This window comes from Hemitrygon akajei, chromosome 9, assembly GCF_048418815.1.
Source record: "Hemitrygon akajei chromosome 9, sHemAka1.3, whole genome shotgun sequence".
NCBI classification, from domain to species: domain Eukaryota; kingdom Metazoa; phylum Chordata; class Chondrichthyes; order Myliobatiformes; family Dasyatidae; genus Hemitrygon; species Hemitrygon akajei.
Window position 1 is genome coordinate 160,644,327 of NC_133132.1, and position 26,102 is coordinate 160,670,428.

General features: G+C 41.6%; 1 protein-coding gene across 1 annotated transcript in view; it reads right to left on the reverse strand.

Moving 5' to 3' along the window:
• Window positions 1–2,562: 2,562 nt before the first annotated feature.
• slc35f1 (solute carrier family 35 member F1) overlaps window positions 2,563–26,102 on the reverse strand; it is a 372,306-nt gene continuing 348,766 nt past the window's right edge. The window contains exon 8 of the mRNA XM_073057399.1: window positions 2,563–3,621. Within this exon, the coding sequence (XP_072913500.1) occupies window positions 3,397–3,621 (225 nt within the window). The 3' untranslated portion in view covers window positions 2,563–3,396. The remainder of the gene's footprint in view (window positions 3,622–26,102) is intronic.

Sequence of the window (26,102 nt, forward strand, 5' to 3'; positions counted from 1 at the left end):
GGGGTCATGATCAAGGGGTAAATAAGAGGAGGTATCAGAGAGTTGTTGCTGTGCCTCAGCCAGGTAGAGGTCAGTACGCAAGACAACAACAGCTCCCCCCTTATCAGCAGGTTTTATAGTGAGGTTGGGATTGGTGCGGATGGAGCAGAGAGCAGAGCATTCGGAAGGAGTGAGGTTGGAATTGGAACAGGGTGTGGTGAAGTCGAGACGGTTGATGTCCCGTCAACAATTAGCAATAAAGAGATCCAGAGCAGGCAGAAGACCAGAGCGGGGTGATATTTTAATTCCACGTCCCATTCCCATTCTGATATGTCTATCACCTTTCCAGCTCCTAGCTTCATCCCACCCCCTCCGGTCTTCTCCTATCATTTCGCATTTCCCCCTCCCCCACTACTTTCAAATCTCTTACTATCTTTCCTTTCGGTTAGTCCTGACGAAGGGTCTCGGCCCGAAACGTCAACAGCGCTTCTCCCTATAGATGCTGCTTGGCCTGTTGTGTTCCACCAGCATTTTGTGTGTGTTTTTCTCTTTTTTACAGGCCCACCTTCCCTGGAAGAGAGCCCAATGATCCAAAAATCTTATGCCCTCCCTCGTACAACTCCTCAGCCGTGTGTTAAACTGTATAATCTTTCTCGTTCTGGCCTCACTAACATGTGCCATGGGTAGGAGTCCTGAGATCACAACCCTGGAGGTCCTGCCCTTTAACTTAGCACCTAACTTCCTGAAATCCCTTTGCAGAACCTCGTCACTCGTCCTACTCATGGTGTCTACATGGACCATGATCTCTGGCTGTTCACCCTCCCACTTAAGAATGCTGAGGACTCAATCTGAGATATCCTGAACCCTAGCATTTGGGAGGCTCGTTCTCACCCACAGAGCCTCCTATCCGTTCCCCTAACCAATGAATCCCCTATCACCACAGCATGCCTCTTCTCCCCCCTTCCCTTCTGAGTCACGGAGGCAGACTCAGTGCCAGAGACCGGACCACAGTAACTTTCCTCTGTAGGCCATCTTCCTGACCATATCCAGAGTGGTATACCTTTTGCTGATGGCGATGGCCACAGGGCTACTCTACCTTGGCTCCTTAACCTTTTCCCCTTCCTGTCATCCGGTTCCTTGGGTCCTGCACCTTTGGTGTAACTACCTCTTTATAAGTCCTATCTATCACCTCCTCAGCCTCCCGAATGATTCAGAGTTCATCCAGTTCCAGCTCCAGCTCCAGCTCGGAAGAGCAGAATGTTAGAAGCTGGATGCATTTCTCGCAGTTATAGTCAACAGTGATACTGGAGGTCTCTCTGCCTACCCACAGCCTGCAAGTGGAGCATTTCACTATCCCACCTGTCCTAGCTGAGCAAACATAAAGAAGGAAGCCTCCCTTGGCTGAAGCCTTAAGATCACCTCTCTGACTCTGTCCACACAGATGATGGCCACTGCGCTTGCCCCTGGCTTCCTTTAATTTGCTTTTACTAATCAATCCCAAACGCTGATACCTTGACCATGTCTGCAGGCTTTTATGCATTGAGTTGCTGCCACACAATCAGGTGATTAGTCATTGGCATTAATAAGCAGGTGTACAGGGGTCCCTAATAAGGAGGCCGCCGAGTGTATATCTCTTTGGAGATGGCAGTGGTAACAGAGGATGATGCACGTTACCACTAAACATACCTTTAGTTACCCCCTCTGCTTTCTATAGGGATTGCTCCCTCCACAATTCCCCTGTCCAACCATCCCTCCCACCATTTATCCCTGCATATGGCCTAAGCTGCCCATACACCTCGTCCCTCCTCTCCATTCAAAGCCCCAAGCAGTCCTTCCAAGTGAAGCAACACCTCACCTGCCAATCCGCTAGGGTCGCCTATTGTGTCCAGTGCTCCCGATGTCACCTCCGTAAATTGGGGGACCACTTCATCAAGCACCTCCCACAAGTGGTACTTCCCCGTAGCCAAACATTTTAATTCCGATTCCGACGTGTCGGTCCACGGCCTCCTTTTCTGCCAACGTGACGCCACCCTCAGGCTAGAGGAGCATAGCCTTATATTCCATCTGGGTAGCCTCCAATCTGATGGCATGAATATCGATTTCTCCTTCCGGTAAAAAATGTTCCCCTCCCACTCCTTCTTCTGTTACCCACTCTGACCTTTTACATCTTCTCACCTCCCTATCACTTTCCCTTTCTCCTATGGTCCACTCCTATCAGATCCCTTCTTCTCCAGCCCTTGACCTTTCCTACCCACTCAGCTTCACCTATCACCTTCTAGCTAGTTTCTTTCCCCTCCCACCTTTTTATTGTGGTATCTTCCCCTTTCCTTCTCAGTCCTGAAGAAGGGTTTCAACCCGAAATGTCGTCTGTTTATTCATTTCCACAGATGCCGGCTGCCCTGCTGAGTTTCTCCAGTGCTTTGTGTATGCAACAACGTACGAAACCTAATTGCTGAATCGTGATCATATCTACTTCCTAACTGCTGGAAATTATTGAGAACTGCAAGATAAATAATGTGAAAAATGATGATAGTGCTATATTTTTTCATTGTTGACTGATTAATTACAAGACAAGAAGCTATGTTGTAATATTATCTTTCATAAAGCATTTATTTGAAAACATCATACAGGCATTACATTGCCACAGCCAGTCCATAAAGAGCATGCAGATATCAAAAAGATAAAGGGCATCTTTCAGTTGAACTGTGCAGTTTTTGGTTTGTTTTCTTGTAGTGGTGCTAAGTTTAACTGTCTCATGTTATTTTTGTATTTAACAGTTGATCTCTACCCATGGGGTACAGTCCATACTTACTGTAACCTAATTGTGAAGACTATCATTATTAAAGCAACACAAACGTACTACACAACGTGTCAAAATGTTAACAGCACAAGTTAGCAAACTCTAAACTATACAATAATCCATTCTAGAATTACACAGGTTCAGAGGTCATATAATGGCGCTTTGAATAGAAAGATAACATCACCCTATAAATGACTTCGTAGATGGCCTTAGCATGAAATCATTCATGTGCAAAAAGATGGGAATGACTTGAAATGAGAAAAAATACAGTGCATATTTAAACTCAGTTAAAATCCCCTTTATTCCCTTACAGTGGTAGTGATATATAGACTATATTATAAAAATGCTTTTGATGGCACTTTATAAACCATCAGTTGATTGCAATCCACTTAAAAACTCTTAGTCAGTGAACTGACACATTAAACCCAATTATCTCAAATAACATTTCACTAAATTCTATGATTAGTAAAAACAATTCTAGAGATTTGGCTTGGTAAAATAAATATTATGATGCAATAAACAAAGACTGGGGAAATGAGGTGATGTAAACAAACAAAAAGAATCTGGAATGCAGAACAAAATCCATCGGAACGCCAGGGAGCAAGCTTTGTGCCTCTTCAAGGAACTCTGACATGAGCCTCCTCCTCAGTCTCCTGTCCCAGGCTGGAATACGTTACTGATGGCTCCAGCTGTCCGGTGGCTGGTATCTCCACAGCAGGACCTGCCGGGTTGCGGAACTGCTTGTATACACGTGGATCTTGGGCCACATACGTGGAAGTGGAAGAGTACAAGATTAATCCAAGAATGATTGTGAAAAAAGACAGAAGGTAGAGTCCTGAAAACTGCAAAGAGAAAAAAAAAAAATGGGGTTACTTTTAAATGATTAATGCAAATCCTGTATGAACATCACAAAAACTCATTTTATAATTTTCTCATCCATAAAATTCAAAATGAATTCCATACTTCCGCACAGAATGAGTTTGTTTACTCAAATACTTACGTCCTGATAATCTTAAAATTATATTCTGTAAAACTGATAATGGAATTTTGAGTGTAGCGGTTTACAGGCAGGGTCATAATTTGTACCAGACAATTTTCAGGCTTGATTTCAGATCTATCATTTTGACTTTATTGAATGTTAAATTCACTTTTCCTTCCTTTTGAGCATTTCATCAAGAAGCTTGTCAATTTACCTACCATCACAACAGCAAATGCCATTTCGTTGGCTCTTCACTCAACCCTGAAACATCTGGACAGTGAAGATTCATACATCAGGATGCGCATCAGTGACACCAGCTTGGCATTCAGTATTATAATCTCCTCAAAACTAACAAAACGTTACAAAACCCAGGCCTCAATCGCTTGTAAGGCTAGATCCTTGATTTCTTCTCTTGCAGACCTCGGTCAGTTCAGATTGGTAACAGCAACTCCTCCACAATCCCCATCAGCTAAGTGCACCACAGGAATGTGAGCTTAGTCCCCTGTGTTACTCCCTTTATTCTTACGACTGTGCGGCTGCCATATTTAAGTTTCCTATTGACACCACTGTGCTGACTGAATCAAAGGTGGTGAAGGGATGCTGAAAATCTGGTTGAGTGGCGCCACAACAACAAGCTCCCGATGACAGCAAGACAAAAGAGCTGATTATTGATTACAGGAGGAGGAAAGCAAAGGTCCATGAACCAGTCCATGTCAGGGAACTCAGAAGTGGATAGTAACAGTAACTTTAAATTTAAATTAGTATCATCTCAAAAAATCTGTCCTGGATCCAGCAAGTAAGTGTGATTAAAAAGAATGCACAACAGTGCCTCTACTTTCTTAGAAGTTTGCTTTGATTTGGGATGTCATCGAAAACTTTGACAAATTTTTATAGTTGTGCAGTGGAGAGCATATTGACTGGTTGCATCAAAGACTGGTATGGAAATACCAATGCCCTGGACCAGAAAAACCTACAAAAAGTAGTGGATACAGTCCATTGCATCATGGGTAAACCCTTCCCCACCATTGAGCACATCTACATGTCCATCATCAAAGACCCACACCATCCAAGCCATGTTCTCTTCTGGCTGCTGTCATCAGGAAGAAGGTACAGGAACTTCAGGACTGATAGCACCTTATTCAAGAACAGTTACCACCCCTCAAGCATTTGTTTCCTGAACCAAAGGGGATAACTTCAATCAATTTCACTCACCCCAACACTGAACTGAAACTAACCTATGGATTCACAATCGAGGACTCTTCATCTCATGTTCTCAATCTTTATTGATTATTATTATTATTTCTCTTTGTACTTGCACAGATTGTTGTCTTTTGCACATTGTCTTTTTTGTCCATCTTGTTGTGTGTGGTCTTTCGTTGATTCTGTTGTGTTTCTTTATACTTCCTTTGCATGTCCACAAGAATATGAATCTCAAGCATTGTCTGTGGTGACATATATGTACTGAGATAATAAATTTGCTTTGAATTTTTTGTATGAATTACTTACAGTCTAACAAAATGTGAAACAAAATATTGCTGAAGCTGAAAATCTAAAATAAAAGCACAACATTCTGCGGTGTCTAACTAAGTTAACAGTGTATTGTGGGGCAACGCAATTTTTAATAAAAATATTAAAAGTGCAGTGCCAATAATAAATATTTGCATGTTCTTTTTAAAATTTAGGATGAATATTGAGAAAGCAATAAATTGCTTTGCTGTGCCAGCCATTCAATTTTAAACATTTCAAATACTTCAGATATTTGGATAATGTTTCAAGAACAAATGAAATACATTACATGGTGTTTTATATTTGCAAATTAATCTGTTCAAATGTTATAGAACATGTCCCGCAAGCATGCAGGCTCTCCATTTCCACAGAGTATACTTCTCTGATAATTCATCCGCATAATTGAACCTGAATCACTCTCTAGTTAATCTCAATGAACCACAGGCTTCATTATACCTTCAGTTATTCTTTGTACCAAATTGGAATACATAGAACAATATGTGAAATGCAAAATGTTACCCTTGGGCCATTTGGAACTAAAATCTGCTTAATCAATCATTACATTGTCGCTTTATTTCAATACACTTTCCTACTTCTTCACAAGGACTCATCTGAGAAGGTTCTTCTTCTAATTAATCTCTGTGCATCACTTTGGCCTCTGATTTTTTTGTTTTGTTAAATATCCAGAGAGTAATTTGTTATTTTGCCGAAGTGCCCATTCCTTATGTGGGTTTTGAGAAATCAGAGTGTTTTTTGTCTAGAGGGAACGCACAAATTTAATTAATTTGAGCATAGGCAGAGCCAGCTGGAATAATAAGTGACGCTTCTTCCATCAATTCCACTTCCTACTCACTGTGTCCACACAATAACCTGCTCTGTCAAGCAGGTGGACCCAGCTGCAACAGCAGTAAAAAGGATCAGATCTGCAGCTTCAGGCAGCACTCGAATTGGGGACCACGGTGTCTACAAATCACGCAAAACCAATGGAAGCACGTCTCATTGTTTAGAAGGCATTCTCGTGAATGAAAATCTCAGACATCACCTCATCTTTTGCTGGTGGGGGGGGGATCGTTGCTCGCTGCCGCTTACGTGCGGGAAGGGGGACTTTGGGGTTCTCACATTTAACTGTTGTTCATTCTTTGGGGCACTTCTCTGTTTTTGTGGAGGTTTGCAAAGAAAAAGCATTTCAGGATGTATATTGTGTACATTTCTCTGATATTAAATTTGACCTTTGAATCTTTGAACACCGGCCCCGTTCGTGAGATAGTTATTTTAGATAGCTGCTCCTGTCCTGTCCTTCTCCAGACAGACGACACCAATGGCCCCAGTTCCAAATAGACAACAGAAACCAGTGTCCACCCGCCCCTCCCAAACCAAACATTTTCCTGTTCAGTCACCTCGTTGCCTCTGAGTCCCACTGCCAACATCTCCTCTCAGCCCCAGTTTGGAGAAATCCATCGCACTGCCAGCCCCATGCTCGCATCCCTCCTTGTTCCAAGTCCCAAACCTCTCATTAACCACAGCTCCCTGCCATCGACTCATACTTTTAGCCAGTGGTAGGACTGTTTGCAATAGCAAGGGTTTCAGTATCTGACAGCTTAAAACTCAGCAGTTCATTCCTGGGCTTAACAGCTTTCATCGTGGCCTCAGGGTCTTTAATTGCTCTGGATTTCCAGCCTGTGCAGAATCTCTCTGAAATTTCGTGTGTTGCTTTGGATTCCCAACATCTCTTACAGTTTGTCTGTGGCGCTGAACTTCTATGTGCTCAAGGACAAAGCATCGGGAGACCTGGTACACTCTCAGATGCATGAACCTTCCAGTTCTTCCACTGAATGCTTGGAATTTAAGGCCAAATAACATTAAAAATGGATGGTGATGCTGAGAATGTAACTCTGCAAAGTGCTGCTATATGAGACTTGCAGAAGCCACTCTTATAATTGAAAGGGTTACAAAATACACAGAATATAAGCAAAAAGTGTTTCATTTATTAAAGTGGTACAGAGGTCACAGAATCAATTCAATTCTAAGATTAAGTAGATCTGCAAATGTGGAACAAAGAATCAGAAGTCAGGGTAAATTGTCTCCTTGAGAATCTGGTTCCACATTGCAAAACTGCTATCTGCTTCAGGGATTCCCAACCTGCGGTCCACAGGCCTCTCGCTTAATAGTATTGGTTCATGGCATAAAAAAGGTTGAAAACCCCTGGCTTAGACTGTGTATAGCACAACAAGCTTGTGCTTTAGTTGAGGAGCAAATTCATTCAGTTATTAAACAAAGAAAATTATATTGTCCCTGGCAATATCAACAACCTGTGCTACGTGGATGATACAGTACTGACAGCAAACAGTGAAGTAAATTTACAGAAACTAGTATCTACCATCAACACAGAGAGCGAAAGACTTGGCCCGACCTTAAACAAAAAGAAAGCTGAAGTAATGGTAATATCAAAGAAACCTGATATCCCAAACTATAGGATCATATTGGGAAAAGAAATCCTGAAACAAGTTCACAACTTCAAGTACCTTAGATCATGGGTAATATCTGATGGCAAATGCGAAACAGACATAAAAGCAAGAATAGCAATGGCAAGGACAACATTTACAGAAATGAGAAACATTCTAACAAACAAGACACTAGCAATTGACATCCACCTTAGAACTCTCAGCTGCTACATTCTTCCTATATTGATGTATGGCAGCGAGTCATGGACCATCACAAATGCAATGGAAAAAAGAATCAATGCAGCAGAGATATGGTTCCTCAGGAGAATGCTATGCATATCATAACCAATGAAGAAGCTCTACAGAGAACGAAAACAATACGTACATTACATAAAAGAATCAGAAAACAGCAATCAGAATTCTTTAGACACATCATGCGAAGAGAGTCATTAGAACATTTAGTTACAACTGGAAAGCTGGAAGGAGAGAGAAGCAGAGGCAGACAGAGAGTGGAAATGATAGATGGATCAACATCACAGTTAGAAACAGGGGAGGCAACAACTACAACTCGGAGGGTCAGGGACTGTGATGGATGGAGAGACAAGATCGCCCATGCCGAACGGCAAGGCACCTGAACTGAACTGGTGATAGTGTTCAGAAGTACGAATGTAATGCAAGATATAAACATGGAAATAATTTTAGAACGTTAGTGATGGTGTAGTTGAAAAAATGGGTTCTCACTCTCAGAACTCAATGAGCAACCTAGTGTTTCAGGATCTCCAGATACGGCCTGGAAGATGTGCACCTTTGGCGTGCGGCCCCGTAGACAACCCGGGTCCTTCTGACAGTGCTGCCTGGGAGATTGAAACAGATGGTGGTGTACACAGTTGTCAGAAGCCCCTGCACTCAAGCAATCTCTCTCTCTCTCTGGTGAGTGAGAGTCTGTTGGTCTTCGAGTCAGGTGGCTCGGACAAGCAAAGTGGCAGATTGGACCAACGAAACAGCGATCTGTTGGTCTCCTCTCTCAGTGGGGCAGGGGTGAGACAGAGCTTGTCTGAAATGTCGAACTTTGGGGTGGACAGTTTTTGACGGACTCTAGATCATGGTCTCTGGAGGCTTGCCTGGTGGGTGGGGGGGTGTTTCTGCTTTTGCTGCTTCTTGTGCGTGGGATTAGGAGGGGGAGGGAGGCTTTGGGGGTTCTAAAGTTTTCGCTTATTTTCTCTGTTTCGTAGATGTCTGCAAAGAGTAAGAATGCCAGGTTGTATGCTGTATACATTCGCAAATATTAAATTGAACCATTGAAGATTCCAAAACATGTGAATGAGCCTATGCCAGTTCGTCACTGTGGGCAGAATGGAAATCATTTCCACACATATGCCAAATTAAAACAACAAAGATTTTAATTCTCAGAGTAAAGGGCAGATATCCTCAGTGAGTCTGAAGCAAATGGGGCAAATAAAAGTTAATGTAGTTTATGGTTTATTCTCGGAGGAGAAGTTTTCACAGCAAGAAGTCACAGTAAGAATATTTCCTGAATTTTCTGTTTTCACTTTAGCTTTCCAGCTTCTGTAGATTTTTGGTTTTCATTTGGTATTAAACACATACTTGCTTCACCTCATTATCTTACACCAAATAGTGTGGCTGGAAGTCAGGGTTGATAAAGAAGCAACAAACATTATAGAGCGCTGAAAATTAAAAATGTGATATTGACTATCAAAATTATTGTCAGACTACAAAAGGACACTGAAATAGACTGGTTGAGATTTTAGTGTGTAGAATATTCAGAATATAATGAGTCCTAATAAATGTCGACTATTTATTCCTACCAAAGATGTTGCCTGAGCCGCTGAGTTCTTCCAGCATTTTGAGGGTGTCATTCTGGATTTCCAGCATCTGCAGAATCTCTTGTGTTTATCAGAATATAATTGTGTTTAGGGCAGCTGTAACTTAACAGGGGTGTGAGAAGCAATTGAGACAAAATGAAATGATTCAATCCAAAAAGATATTCAACTTAAGCAACAAAGAGTGTGTGTTAACACCGCCCAGCAAACCTTGTCACTGGGAAATAGGATGTTGGAGTGATAGCTGAAACATGTGGCGCTGTGAGTTATCCTGTGAAGATAGGAGATAAAATTAGAACTGTGCATATATAACACCTGATTCTTGCAAAAATACATGAGAATATTGAAAAGATATGTGACCATGAGTGTATTTCGATACTTGAAAATGTGGAATTGTAGAAGACATGACATAAAATTGTGTTGAACTGAGTCATGGCAACTTTCTCAAGTTTAGTGGGTTCAATTCCAATCAACTGCTTCATTCAGAAGATCAAAAGAGACTTTGAAAACCTTTGAACACAAGGCACATAAATTCAATGTTTTAGGGCAGTATTTACCCGTTCATCAGACTTCTGAATGGATAATGAACCACTACTTCACTATTTCTGCACTACTTTTTAAATTTAATACTATATGTCCCTAATTGTGGCAGCGGGATGGGAACCAGAATGATAAAGCTGAGAATGAGCCAGTGGGTTTATAAGTAGATGATGTAATGCGTATTATGAATATAATGAAGCAGAAGCTAATGATTGAGTACAATTGCAGACAGCAAAGAGTTAAGCTGTACCACACAGGAAAAAATCATAAGGACAATGAATGCAGGACTGAAGGTGCTGTATCTAAATGTATGTAGCCTTCGGAAAAACGTGGACGAACTTGTGGCACAATTAGAGATTGGTCGGTATGACTTTATGGGCGTCACTGAGTTTTGGTTGAAAAATGGTCATAGTTGGGAGGTTAACATCAAGGGGTATACTCTGTATCAAAAGGACAGGCAGGTGGCATAGGCAGTAATGTGGCTCTGTTGGTAGGAGATGGAATTACATCTTAAGAAAGAGGTGGCATAGGTCCAGATAATGTTGAATCTTTGTGAATGGAGTTAAGAAACTGCAAGGGTAAAAAAAAACAGAATATACAGGCCACCAAAAAGAAGCCAAGATATGGAATTGAGATTGCAAAGGGAGCTGGAAAAGCCATGTAAATAAGGTTAAAGCCACAATTCTAATGGGGGACTCCATATTCAAGGGGATTGGGAAAATCAAGTTGGTGTTGGATCGCGAGAGAGGGAGTTTGTTGAATGCCTACGAGATGGCTTTTTAGAGCAGTTTGTGCTTGAGCCTATTTGGGGAAAGGCTATCTTAGATTGGGTGCTGTGTAGTAATCTTATTAGGGAAATTAATGTAAAGGAATCCTGAGGAGACAGTGATCCAAATATGATTGAATTCATACTTCAGTTTGAGAGGGAGAAGCACAAGTCACATGTATCAGTATCGCAATGGAATAAAGGGAACTACAGCGGCATGAGAGAGGAGCTTGCCCAGGTGGATTGGAGGAGGATACTGGCAGGGATGACGGCCGAGCAGAGATGGCTGAAGTTTCTGGGAATAGCTTGCAAAGCGCTGGGTAGATATGTCCCACAGAAGAAGTTCTCAAACAGCAGGGCTAGGCAACTGTGACTGACAAAGGAAAGTAAGACTGCATAAAAGCCAAGGAAAGGGCATATAAGGTAGCAAAAGTAAGTGGGAAGTTCGATGAATGGGGAGCTTTTAAAATCCAACAAAATGCAAGTAAAAAGAAGCAAAATGATGACATGTGAGTGCAAACTAACCAATAATATAAAGCAGGACACGGAAAGTCTTTTTCAGTTATACAAGGAATAAAAGGGAGGTGAGAGTTGATAATGGACCACTGGAAAATGATGCTGGTGAGGTAGTAATGGGCGACAAATAAATGGCAGATGAACATAATAAGTACTTCGCTTCAGTCTTCACTGTGGAAGACACTAGCAGTGTGCCAGAGGTCTGTGAGTGTCAGGGAGCAGGAGTGAGTGCCATTGCTATTACACAGGAAGACATGCTAGGCAAGGGTCTTAAGGTGGTTAAGTCACCTGGACCAGATGGACTACATCCCAGAGTCCTGAGAGAGGTTGCTGAAGAGATACTGAATGCATTGGTCATGATCTTTCAAGAATCACTTGATCCTGGCAGGCATGAAGACAAAAGAGAGGAAATGATAGGCCAGTTAGCATAACCTCAGTGGGTGGGAAAGTGTTGGAGTCCATTATTAAGGATGAGGTTTCGGGGTTCTTGGAGTCAAAGTCAGCTTGGTTTCTGTAAAGGGAAATCTAGAGTTCTTCGAGGAAGTAACAAGAAGGACGGTCAAGGGAGAGGCAGTGCATGCCATTTACTTGGATTTTCAGAAGGCATTTGATAAAGTGCCACACATGAGGCTGCTTAACAAGATAAAATCTTATGGTGTTACAGGAAAGATAGTGGCATGGATAGAGGAATGGCTGACAAGCAGGATACAGTGAGTGGGAATAAAAGGGGCTTTTCTGGTTGGCTGCCAGTGACTGGTGGTGTTCCTCAGGGGTCAGTATTGGGACTGCTGATTTTCACATCGTTTGTCAATGATATGGATCATGGAATTGATGGCTTTGTGGAAAAGTTTGTGGTTGAAATGAAGATAGGTGGTGGGGTAGGTAGTGCTGAGGAAGCAATATGATTGCAACAGGACTTGGACAAATTGGAAGAATGGGCAAAAAAGTGGCTGGTGGAATACAGTGTTGAGAAATGTATGATAATGCATTTTGGCAAAAGGAACAATAGTGCAGTCTATTATCTAAATGGGAGAAAATTCAAATATCAAGGCTGCAAAGAGACTTGGGAGTCCTCGTGCAAAACTCCCAGAAAGTTAATTCACAGGTTGAGTCTGAGGTAAAGAAGAGAAATGCATTGCTGGCATTTATTTCAAAGGAAGTAGAATATAAAAGCAAGGAGATAATGCTGAAGCTTCATAAGACACTAGTCAGGCCGTACATGGAATATTGTCAAAAGTTTTGTGCTCCTTATCTCAGAAAGGATATATTGTCATTGGAGAGAGTCCAGAGGAGGTTTACGAGGATGATTTCAGGAATGAAGGGGTTAACATGTGAGGAACATTTTGGCAACTTTTGGCCTGTACTCATTAGAATTTAGAAGAATGTGTGGGGATCTTATTGAAACCTACCGAATGTTGAGAGGACTAGATAGGGTGGATGTGGAGAAGATGTTCCCTCTGGTGGGGGTATCCAGAACTAGAGGGCACAGCCTCAAAATTGAGGGGTGACCTTTTAAAACAGAAGTAATGAGGTTTTTTTTTAGCCAAAGAGTGGTGAATCTGTGGAATGCTGTGCCACAGACTGCAGTGGAATTCAAGTGTCCAAGTCCATGGGTATATTTAAAGCGGAAGTTGATAGATTTGTGATTGGTTGGGGCATCAAGGGATATGGTGAGAAGGCAGGTGTATGGGGTTGAATGGGATCCAGGATCAGCCATGATTAAATGGCAGACACGAAGGGCTGAATGACCTAATTCTGCTCCTAAGTCTTATGGTCTTATTGTAATTTATAGTACTTTTTATGTGTTGCACTGTAATGCTGCCACAAAACAACAAATTTCATGATGTATGTCAGTGATATTAAACCTGATTCTGATTCTGAGATTCAGTGGAAGAGCTGAAGGGTTGACGCATCTGAGGATGTACCAAGTCTCCCAATGCTTTGTCCTTAAGCACGTTTGAGTATAGCAGCTATTCGAACAAACCACCACACTGTTAGGAGCAAGCACCTACAGATCCAATAATAATAATGTTCAACGTTGAAGAAATGTGTTCAATCCTTTATTAAACAATGAGCAAAATAAACAATCTTGAAGGGATAAAACTAATGGAAATAAAACTAGTGCTATTAAATGTAAATAAGTGAAATTAAGCAGTTAACAAAAAGATATTGTATCAGTCTGTCTCTAACTCTGAGTTCAACCCCAAAAATCCAAAGACAAAGCATGAATACATAATAAAACTCTTCGGTCTGACCACACCCATACCCACCTGACTATCTATCATCCTAAACATAATAAGCACACAAGGTGAAATTCAATGCAGATAGAAAATAGATCCATGGATCCTACATGAAGTTTATAGCTTAAAGCTGGAAAAGCACACAAAATGCTGGAGGAACTCAGTAAGCATCTATGGAGAGGAATAAGCTGTTGACATTTCAGGATGAGATCCTTCATCAGGGCTGGAAAGGAAGGGTGAAGTATCAAGAATATCTTTGAATAGTTTAAATCTCTACACTCTATATAATTACTTTTCAAAAGAATGGAAGAAGTGTAAATGAAAGCTGTAAATGTCTGACGCATGTGCACATGTACCATAAAATTGGAGAGCAGAATGAATCAATAGCATTTTTCCAGCAGTTCTCTGTCTCCATCCTCACTATATATTCTGCACAGCCCAGATCAGAAGTAAGAGCCATATGTGTGGTACATTTTATTTAAATATGTAAATCTCATTTTGCATGTGACATAATGCATGTTTATATGTGATGCAACCACAAGTGGTCTTCATAAAGAATTAGTCTGTGATCTGAAGCCCCTGATCTCTGCTAGTGTTTATTGAAAACAGTAATCATGAAATCCAACTGCTATTCAAAGTCAGATTTATTTACCACATATACATGGAAACATCTAGGGATCTGATGGGGGCAGACCATAAATGCCATCACATTTTCCAGTGCCAACACAGTGTGCCCACAATGTTCCAGCACAGAAGACAACAACAGCAAAGCACGTCCTGCAAAGATGTGATCTCACACAGCAAAACAAGTCCCTTTCCTCCCTCTCTCTCTCTCTCTCACACACACACACACACACACACACAACGAGACTGACAGTGCATTTTACGTCAGTGAAATTGTGTGGGCTGAAAGCTCCACGTTCCTAGGAGTGAACAGCGTTAATAGCCTGCTCTGGTCCAACCACATTAACATCATGGTGAAGAAAGCTCACCAGTATCTTGACTTTCTCAGCAGGCTGAAGAAATGTGGCATGTCCCCTTTGACCCTCACCAACTTTTATAGATGAACCATCTATAAAGTGCATCCTGTCTTGATACATCACAGCTTGGAATGGCAACCATATTGCCCACCACCACAAAAAACTGCAGAGTTCTGAACACTGCCCAACACATTACACAACCCAACCTCCCCTCCATAGACACTTCTTGCTGCCTCAGTAAAGCCCCATCCACTCAGGATATTCTTTCTGCTTCCCTCTCCCACCGGATACAAAGGATACAAGAGGATACAAAGGATGCAGAGGATACAAAAGCCTGAAAGCACATACCACCAGGCTCAAGGACAGCTTCTATCCCACTGTTATAAGACTATTTAAAAATAGTTCTATCATTTGCTAAAATGAACCCTTGACCTCAATTGCCTCATTATGGGCTTGTACCTTATTGTCTACTTACACCTCACTTCATCAAATGTAACACTTTATTCTGTTATTATTTTACCTCACTGACCTGCTGCAGTGAATTGGATTTGTACAAATGGCATGCTTGACAAGTTTTTCCACTCTATCTCAGTAGATCTGAAAATAGTAAACCAGTTTACTAATTTAATTTTCCACCGGACTCACTGGGGCTCTCTTTACAGTGCTCCCTTAAAAACACAACGGCCTATTTCTGGATCGCTTTCTAAAGGCATTGGAACCCTGTTTCTGGAGGTCCTTTTAAGCACAATGGGGCCAGAGTTGTATATTTAATATTTCAATAACATTTGTGTAATCTTGTACATATATTGTTTGATTAAGCATTCTTGTTTGTGTAAATAATTCATTATGGGTTATTATGTATAAACGTGTGAATTGCATACGGATCACATTACTGCATGATACATGCACTCCTCACTTGAAGTAAACACAAAGTTTAGACCTGTATTTCCAGACTCCCACGTTCGAATGAGTTTAATGTTTTGAAGTTACAAAACAACCATTTTCTGTAGCTTCCTTTATGTGCTCCAGAGGTCGATTTCCCATAGTCTTAAAGCTCACTGAGGTCCCATTCCCTATGCCCCATTTAAACCCACCAGCAACCCACTACTCATGTAACTTGCACACATATATTGCACTCCTCCACTCACTTCCTCACCACACACTGCCCCTCCTCTGCTCGTTAGCATATCATTGCAAGAATTGTGACACAAACACATTATTTTGGGAGTAGAATGTTATGGCATCTAAACCCAAACATGTCATGTGGAAGTCTTTACATCTAAAGTACAATAGATTAAGAGAAAAGCGATCCCTAATCCTGTAAAAGCAATCACCAATACATTCAAAGTGGTTTGAATGGATTTAGTAAAGTCTGATTTGACCTGAAATTATATGAACACTCACACAATAGATTTAGATTCAGATTTATTTATCACATGTACATCAAAATATACAGTGAAATGCATCAACACACACAAAATGCTGGTAGAACACAGCAGGCTAGGCAGCATCTATAGGTCGACAGTGCTTCTCCCTATAGATGCTGCCTAGCCTGCTGTGTTCCACCAGCATTTTGTGTGTGTTGCTGTTTGAATTTCCAGCATTTGCAGATTTCCTCGTGTTTGCTCTAGTGAAATGCGTCATTTGTGTTAACAACCAACAAACCCAAGGATGAGATGGGGTCAGCCTGCAAGTGTCACCACACATTCCAGCTCCAAAATTACATGCCCACCATGGTCGCTAGAATGGCACAGAACACAACAGATCAGAACGTACCGAGTGACGAAGCAGCAACTGCAAAACAAGTCGCATTCCCTCCCCCCAGCCCTACATCAGAGTGGCACAGAAACGGAGTGGTCAGCACAACACTTTCCAGTACAGACGAGCTGGGCTCATCTCCTGCCACTGTCTGTAAGGAGTTTGCACGTTCTCCCCGCGTGAACTCCTCCACTCACCTCCTCACCACACGCTGCCCCATCTCTGCCAATTCGTTAGTGTATCATTATTACAATGCAAGAATTGTGTGTTTCTTCCGCGTGTTCTGGTTTCCTCCCACAGTCCAAATACATACCAATTGGCCATTGTAAACTGCCCCGTGATTAGGCTGGGGTTAAATAGGGGTCGCTTGAAGGGCCAGAAGGGCCTACTCCATGCTGAACCTCAATAAATAAATAAGTAAGCACAGGTACAATCCTCTAACCCCAGGATAGACCATCTTCAGCCTCCAGCAGACCCCTGAGTTCACAGATATTGAGCCTTTTGTGTCTCTAGCAGACTTGTAGAGATTCGCAGACTCTTATCATTTCTCCCAAACCTTTCAGACTCTTCTTGCAGTGGTTCTACTGTACGGATGGGAATGTCAATCTATAGGCAGATGGGAATGTCATGTTGGTACTGGATTAGAGGAGGGGGAATTTCAGGAGTGCAGCTTTTTAGAGCATCTGGTGGTTGAGCCCACTAGAGGATCATCTATTCTGGACTGGGTGTTGTGCAATGAACCAGAATTGATTAGAGAGCATAAGATAAAAGAACCCCTAGGGGGTAGGTGATCATAACATGGTTGGATTCATCCTGAAATCTGAGAAGGAGAAGCTAAAGTCAGATGTATCAGTATTACAGTGGAGTAAAGTGAATTACAGGGGCACAAGAGAGGAGTTGGCCAGGACTGATTGGAAAAGAACACTGGCAGGGATGATGGCAGAGCAACAATGGCTGGAATTTCTGGAAGCAACTCGGAAGGCACAGGATATACAGTATTCATCTCAAAGAGGAAGAAATCAGCATAGTTTCCTCAAGGAAAAATCTTGTCTGACAAATCTGTTGGAATTCTTTGAAGAAGTGATAGGCAGGATAAACAAAGGAGAATTGATGTTGTGTACATGGATTTTCAGAAGGCCTTTGTCAAGGTGCCACACATGAAACTGTTTAACAAGCTACAAGCCCAAGGTATTACAGGAAAGATTCAAGCATGGATAAAGCAGTGGCTGAATGGTAGGAGGAAAAAGGTGGGAATTTATCATCTCTCTCAACCCCATTCTCCTACCTTCTCCCTTTAACCATTGATGCACAATTTTATTGCAAATAGTTATATGAGGTACTTACTGTTTAGTTGTTTATTGCGATACAGTGCAGGATAGGCTCTTTGAGCCACACCACCCAACAATCCTCTGATTTAATCATGGCCTGATCATGGGACAATTTACAATAACCAATTAACCTACCAACTGGACTGAGGGAGAACACTAGAGCACCTGGAGGAAAACCATGTGGAGATGGGGAGAAGGTACAAACCGCTTTCAAGCAGCAGTAGGAACTGAACCCTGGTCATCTGTACTGTAAACCATGTCGCCCTTCGGTTGACAAAGAACCAATTTTGGGAAGTCATTGTACTACATAGATTAGATTCTTGCTATTGACATGTCCTAGAGTTTATATAATGTTACCCTTACAAGATTAATAAGATTAAAGCAGAGTGGCATGGGCGTATAGTGGTTAGCACAACGTTTTACAGTTCCAGGGACCTGGGTTCAAAGAGTTTGTATGTTCTCCCCATGACTGTGTGGGTTTCCTCTGGATGCTCCAGTTTTCTTCCACAGTCCAAAGACGTACCAGTTGGTAGGTTAGTTGATCATTATAAGTTGTCCCGTGATTAGGCTTGGATTAAATTGGGGGTTCACACAAAAGAGAAAATATGATGGCAGAATACAGTATTAATGGTAAGACTCTTGGCAGTGTGGAGGATCAGAGGGATCTTGGGGTCCAGGTCCACAGGACGCTCAAACCTGCTGCGCAGGTTGACTCTGTGGTTAAGAAGGCATACGGTGTATTGGCCTTCATCAATCATGGAATGGAATTTAGGAGCCAAGAGGTAATGTTGCAACTATATAGGACCCTGGTCAGACCCCACTTGGAGTACTGTGCTCAATTCTGGTTGCCTCACTACAGGAAGGATGTGGAAACCATAGAAAGGGTGCAGAGGAGATTGACAAGAATGTTGCCTGGATTGGGGAGCATGCTTTATGAGAATAGGTTGGGTGAACTCGGCCTTTTCTCCTTGGAGCGACGGAGGATGAGAGGTGACCTGATAGAGGTGTGCAAGATGATGAGAGGCATTGATCTTGTAGATAGTCAGAGGCTTTTTCCCAGGGCTGAAATTGTTGCCAGAAGAGGACACGGGTTTAAGGTGCTGGGATGTAGGTACAGAAGAGATATCAGGGGTAAAATTTTTACTCAGAGTGGTGAGTGCATGGAATGGGCTACCGGCAACGGTGGTGGAGGCAGATACAATAGGATCTTTAAAGAGACTTTTAGATAGGTACATGGAGCTTAGTAAAATAGAGGGCTATAGGTAAGCCTAGTAATTTCTAAGGTAGGGACATGTTCGGCACAACTTTGTGGGCCAAAGGGCCTGTAGGTTTTCTATGTTCCTATGTTTCTAAAATCTGCAGATTCTGAAAATTCAAAGCAACACACAGCAAATGTTGGAGGAACTCAGCAGGCCAGGAAGCATCTACGGAAAAGACAGTAAACAGTTGATGTTTCAGGCTGAGACCCTTCCAGACCCCATGAATCCTGATGAAGGGTCTTGGCCCGAAACGTCGACTGTACTCTTTTCCATAAATGCTGCCTGGCCTGCTGAGTTCCTCCAGCATTCTGTGTGTGTTAAATTATGGGTTGGTAAGCGGCACGGCTTGAAGACCTGGATGGGCTGCAAGGGCCTATTCCATGCTGTACCTCAGTAAATTAATAGCTTTGTCTGTCACAGGTACATCGAACCATGCAGTGAAGTGCATTGCTTGTGTCAAATCAGATTAGCAAGTATTATGCTGGGCAGCTCGCAAGTGTTGCCACGCTTCCTGCGCCAACATAATATGCCAAAAACTGCAGTTTCCTTCCCCACTCCATTCATCTTAGGACTATGGGAGGAATATCAGAGCACCTGGAGGAAACCCACACGGTCACAAGGAGAATGCAAAATCCTTACAAACGCCTCAAATTGAACGCTGATTTTACCGATGTAGCGTTGTAAAGCACGGCACTAACTACTACATCGCCATGCCGCAGTAAATTAACAGAAGTTACCTAATAGAAACAATCTAATTTTTATCTGTATTTTCAAAATTAGCTTCTAGTGTGCTGAACTGATGAACACTTCGATGGGGAAGTTATCTGTTTTGGATGGATCATCCTCTTGACAGATCACAGCTTTAATTCTTCGGTCAGAATCAGAATCGGCATCAGGTTTAACATCACCAGCAAATGTGAAATTTGTTGTCTTTCTCACAGCAGTACAGTGCGCTACATAATAATAGAAAATAAACTGAATTATAGTAAGTGTGTGTATGTGTATATATTGTTAAATTAAATAAGTACTGCAAAAATAGATAAGTAGTGAGGTAGTGTTCATGGATTCAATGTCCACACTGAAATCAGATGGCAGAGGGGAAGAAGCCATTCCTGAATCATTAATGTACAACCTGATACAGGTGTCCCCCCCCCCCCCCCTTTAGAAAGGTAGAGCGTTTCTATGAAACCTTTCTTAAGCAGAAACGGTGTAAAGCGAAGAACCATTAATTTATCTGGGAAAAACTTACGTAAAAGGGAAAATGCTCTTTGTAATGCAAAATCAGGTTACTAATGTAGGTCTTTTGTAAAAGCGAAGTGGCGTAAAGCGAATATTCGTAAAGCGGGGGACACCTGTAACTATCTAGGTGGTCATCAATGATTTCAAAATTATAATCAAGTTTTGATACTTTAATAACTAATAGCAGCTGGGCATGGCTGGAGTTGCCAGATGTTTCTTAAGAGGTTGACTCATTGATGGGAGATATTGCAGGATGTGACTTTATGATGTAGGTGTTCACACACTTAATTATTTAGAGACTAATTTCTATTTATCCTTTATAAAAGCTAATATTAGGTTGGATAACTGAGGCACATTCATCATTTGTTTGTCTTCAAAGAATGTTGACTGGCTCTAAACATTAAAAAAAAAATCACTTTGCCACAAGAAATATTGTTTAGTCACATGAATAGTACCATAAAACACTTTGTGCAAATGTAAAAAGAATCATGAGGTTCCTGCAAAGTAGGGGCTTGTTAATTTCTTTGTATATCGTTATTTGGCCCCGTCCTTACCAGTTCTAATCGGTGACTGTATAAAATTATGAGAGCACAGATGGAATAGGTAGTCACAGTTTCCTTTGTTCAAAGGTAGGGGTAACAAAAACTAGAATGCATAGGCTTAAGATGAGAATGGAAATATTTAAAGGAAATCGAAGAAGTAAGATTTCCTACACAGAGGATGCTGGGTATATCAGAAATCAAAAAGTCTATTATCAAAGTATGCAATGTATACTGCCTTCAAGAGGTGTATTGGTGCCAGGGAGGGGTAGCAACTCTGTTGAAGGGGTTGTTGTGCCCTTTCCAGGGCAGCTCATTCACCTTTGGTCCCCACCGAACACTAGCTCTCACCTGTGGCTCCAAGTAGCTGCCTGCATGTGACAGTGGCCACAGCCCAGTACACTGCTTTGACAGGCGGGCTAAACCAGGTGAGGGTAGCCGGTGGCCTCATACCCCAGTGAGATGGGGACATGCCTGTCCTAGCGTGCGAGATCCGCTTTGGTGGACTGGGCGGATGAGATCTACAGTGAGATCCAACTGGGGCTGACAGGAAAATTGGATCAGCCAAAATGAAATGGCAGAGGAGACCTGATGGGCCCATTTAAAACAGGAAAAAGTCTGCAGATGCCAGAAATACAGAGCAACACACACAAAATGCTCAAAATGAACTCAGCAGGTCAGGCAGCATCTGTGGAAATGAATAAAACAGTCAACGTTTTGGGCCAAAACCCTTCTTCAGGACTGGAATAAAAATATATTTTACTGTAAACTGCAGCGTATTCCTCTCAGAGAGCTCTTTAAAACACAGGATATTTCAAAACTGTCAATGAAAAATCTCAGGAGAATTACTTGCCAGTCAGTGTCCTTCTCTCCGCAGTTTCTTAGCCTGCTAAGAACTCAGGGAATGTTATTGACACTGGTTGACATCCAGTGCTGTACTTGGATGAATAATTAACCAATTAACACGGAGACTAATGAGAATGGGAGGACAGTTTGACTTCAAAACCCAGACTGGAGAATACCCTTTGTAATTTGTGAATGCAGTCCTCAATTAAAATAAAGAATGAGATATGTATTCACAACATCTATTTAACTGTGCTATGTGAGCATTGGGCCAGCTGGTGGTGTAGTGGCATCAGCACTGGACTTCAAGGCAGATGGTCCTGATTTCAAACCCAGCTGGGTCCCAACCTGGGCAGCAGCAGTATTTGTGCGGAAGAAAAGCCTGGCAATCTACTTCCATACCTTTGGCATGAAGGAGTCAGACTCAGCTAAGCAAATGAACAACAACAGCAGCAGCAAAATGAGCATTACAGCATTACATAAACAGCGATTTGGCCCATTAAAGCAAAACCCGTAGACTAAGTGTAAATTCACTCTGAACTGGAACATCCACCCTGCATATTTTATGCATAATTTACAAATGAAAATAAATGTTGATAGGTTCAATTTCTGAAGTCATATTCCGATATAAAGATTTTACTCATACCATCCACTTCATAAATGGCTTTCATATTTATTTACCTGAACATCTGCACTTTTTTTTTACCTGTTCTGTTTTCTTTAAGGTCATCTTTGTTATTGCCTCAGTTATTCATCAGCTTTCCCAATCTGTCAATGTCACTTGCCTGATTCGATTTACCTGAATAACTTTGTAGGGTTGAGTGTTTACATTTGATGTTCTAGTTGGGTGGGACAACTAGAGGTCACGGATTAAGGGTGAAAAGTTTAAGGGAATATGAGGGGAAACTTCTTCACTCAGAGAGCTATGAGAGTATGGAATGAGCTGTCAGCACAAGTACTGCATGCAAGCTCAGTTTCAATGTTGAAGAGAAGTTTGAATAGATACGTGGATGGTAGTGATACGGCGGCCTGCAGGTTGATGGGAGCAAACAGTTTAAATGGTTTTGGCAAGGAATAGATGGGCTGAATAACCTGCTTCTGTGCTGAACTTATCTATGACTCTATGATACCTATAACAATAATATCACCATTTGAAGATCGAAGAGATTATCACTACTATCAGCAGTAAAACCAAACAGACATCTTTCAAGTGGGAAACAGTTAATGGGACATTAGAGTATGTTTCAATTCATTCATTGAGTTAAAAGAAAATATAGATGTGAATATAATTATGCCAAAAAGTTCAAAGTACATTTATTATCAAAATACAAACAGTACTGTGCAAGTTTTAGAAAGATGGCAGATGGAATTTAATAGAGGCAGGTATGAGGTGTTTGCACTTTGGGAAGGCTACCGTCTCATACGGTGAGCAGTAGAGCAGTGAGGAATGCAGTAGAATGTAGGGACCTAGGAATACCAAAATTGGTGTCACAGGTAGATAGGGTTGTAAAGAAGGCTTTTGCCACTTTGACCTTCATAAATCAGTGTACTGACTACAGGAGTTGGGATTTTATGTTGAAATAGTATAAGATGTTGGGAGGCCTAATTTGGAGTATTGTGTCCAACCTTGGTCACCTACCTACAAGAAAGATGTAAATAAAATTGAAAGAGTGCAGTGAAAATTTACAAGGATGTTGTCAGGACTTGAGGAGCTGAGTTATAAGGAAAGGTTGAATAGGTTAGGACTTTATAGCCTGGAATGTAGAAGAATGAGGGGTGATTTGATAGAGGTATATAAAATTATGAGGGGTATAGATAGGGCAAATACAAGCAGGCTTTTTCCACTGAGGTTGGGTGAGACTGCAACTAGAGGTCATGGGTACAGGGCGCAAGGTGAAATGTTTAAGAGGAACATGAAGGAAAACTTCTTTATTCAGAGGGTGTTGAGGGTGTGGAATGAACTGCCAGCACAAGTGGTGGATATGGGTTCGATCTCAACACTTAAGATAAATTTGCATAGATACTGCATGGGTACTCTGTGGAAATATTAAAGGCAGAAGTTGATAGTTTCCTGATCGGTCAGGGCATCAAAGGATATGGTGAGAAGGTAGGTGTATGGGGTTGAGTGGGATTCGGGATCAGCCATGATGGATAGCAGAGCAACTCAATGGGCTGAATGGCCTGATTCTGCTCCTATGTCTTATGGTCTTATGGTATATGGTTGGGAGGGATATGCAAGGCTAGGGACTGGGTGCAGGTTGATGGCACTAGGCAGATTAATTGTTTGGCACAGACTCCATGGGCCAAAAGGCCTGTTTCTGTGTTGTAATATTCTTGACTATGAATCTATAAGAGGCCATTGAGTAACTCAGCACTTAGAATAATAGCAAAATGCCAAAAATAAATATATGTCTTTTAAAATATATATTTCTTAAGCTTTGGTTTTAATCTCAATATTGTTGGGGGCACTTAAATTCTCAGAATCATCTTGCATTCTCCTGTTCATTAATGACCTGCTAACAGGATTCATTTGTTTTCAAACCAGGACATTGTGTCTCTTCTTTCAAGGGCCTTATTCATTTGTTTTCAAACCAGGACATTGTGTCTCTTCTTTCAAGGGCCTTATTCATTTGTTTTCAAACCAGGACATTGTGTCTCTTCTTTCAAGGGCCTTGGGTTGGAGTATCAAAGTAGGAACGTCTCACTGTAACTCTACAAGGTACAAGTGAGATCATGTCCTGAGTACTGCAAATAGCTTTAACCCATGGACTGAAGAAAAAAATATTATTTATTTGGCAGCATTTCAGAGGAGGTTCACGATGATGATTAGGGTATAGAGAGATTGTTCTACAAAGGGAGGGTAGGACAGTTATTGAGACTTTATTGATTGAAACTTAGAAGAATAGGAAATAAATCTCATAGAAACATAAAAATAAAATTCATTGGCAGATAGACAAGTTAAATGCCAGTTAGGTGGTTCCCATCATGAGAGAGTCTACAACCAGAGAGCATACACTCTGAACAAAGCGTTCACCCATTTACAACCAATCTGAGGAAGAGTCCTTCTTAGAGAGCTGAGAGTATTAGGTGATTTTGAACTTTTTGTATGTCTTTAACTGCTATATTTTAACTTCAATTTATTAAAAAACCATCAGCATTGTCTTGCCACAAAGCACTGTGGGATAGAGTACTTAGGAATATTTAAGGCAAAGAAAGATCGTTTTATGATCAGTAAAGGAATAAAGAGTTATGGAGAAAGGGCAGGAAAGTGCTATTATGGAACCTCAGATCAGGCAAGATTTGATTGAAGGCTGGTGCTGAACTTGGTGCAGACTGTGATGCTGCTTGTGACAGAGAGGGGACGGAGCGCGAGGGAGGTGTGCAGTCTAACAGCTAGGGATTGTCTTAGTGATCGCAAGATCCTGTTGGGCATTGGTAGTGTGGATTGTGCAAGTCTATTTCATTGGTTTATTGGCGAACGGCGGGGGAGGGAGGAGCTGTGTCGCCTCAGTCGTAGTAAGGACTAGGCCTCAGGCCTGTTTGCAGCTGCCCAAAGACAAGCTTTGAAGTACAGCGCTCCACTGGAGTGCCAGAGATGGTGCAGCATGGTATCTAATCCGAACTGGAGTTGCTGCTCGCCTCTCCCCCAGCCCCACCCCGTGTAAACTCAGGAGAAGTCAAGCTGTATTGGGTATGACTGCAGACTGCAGCAACCTTCGTGCACTCAGGGATTTGGACTATATTTTTATGTAACTGTATTTTACTGCTATCTTATATGTGATATATATGCCTTGTGCTGTGTATGACTGTTAGTACTGCTGTTAATAGTGTATGGCTGTTTCATTTGGCTGTGTTCTTGTATTGTTGAATGAAAACTAAACTTAAGCAGGCTCAAAAGTTGAATGTCCTTCTCCAGCATCTACTTCTTCTGGTCTTATTCACCCAGTGAATTAACATAACCTTCACTATTGCCACATTCCAGTTATGGGTGCCCATGGATAACTTTTTTTTTAAATTGGAAGAAATTAGTTAAATAATGTGAATATGAATAATTAACCAATAATATGAAATTGATATGAACTAATTCAAAGGTGATCAGATCATGTTTGATATTCCCCACTGCCTGGAATCTCCACCTCTTGTTGCTACGTATCTACTCTTACCTAAGCCCTCCAAAGAGTCCAAAAGGTGACTGGGCCTCAAGTCATATATCAGAGATGTCACAAAACTACGAAGCATTTGGCAGGCACTGACAGATGGCAAACCAGATTTTGACAGACGGCAAAACAGATTTTACCAGCAGTCAAAGGCTTTAACGCTTTGTAAATATCATAATAAAAGGTAGATTTAAACATGCAACAATGTTAACTAAAAATGAATACAATCACCTTAGAATAAACAAATTTATCAAAATAAAGCAAAAAAATTAAAAATACCTAATTATTAGGCCTAGAATCCCCCCCAACAATACTGTTCCAAATCACAGGAACTGGACTCTGATTCCCCAGAGTAACATTAGAGGGGCCCTTCAGGGCTGCCTTGCACGAC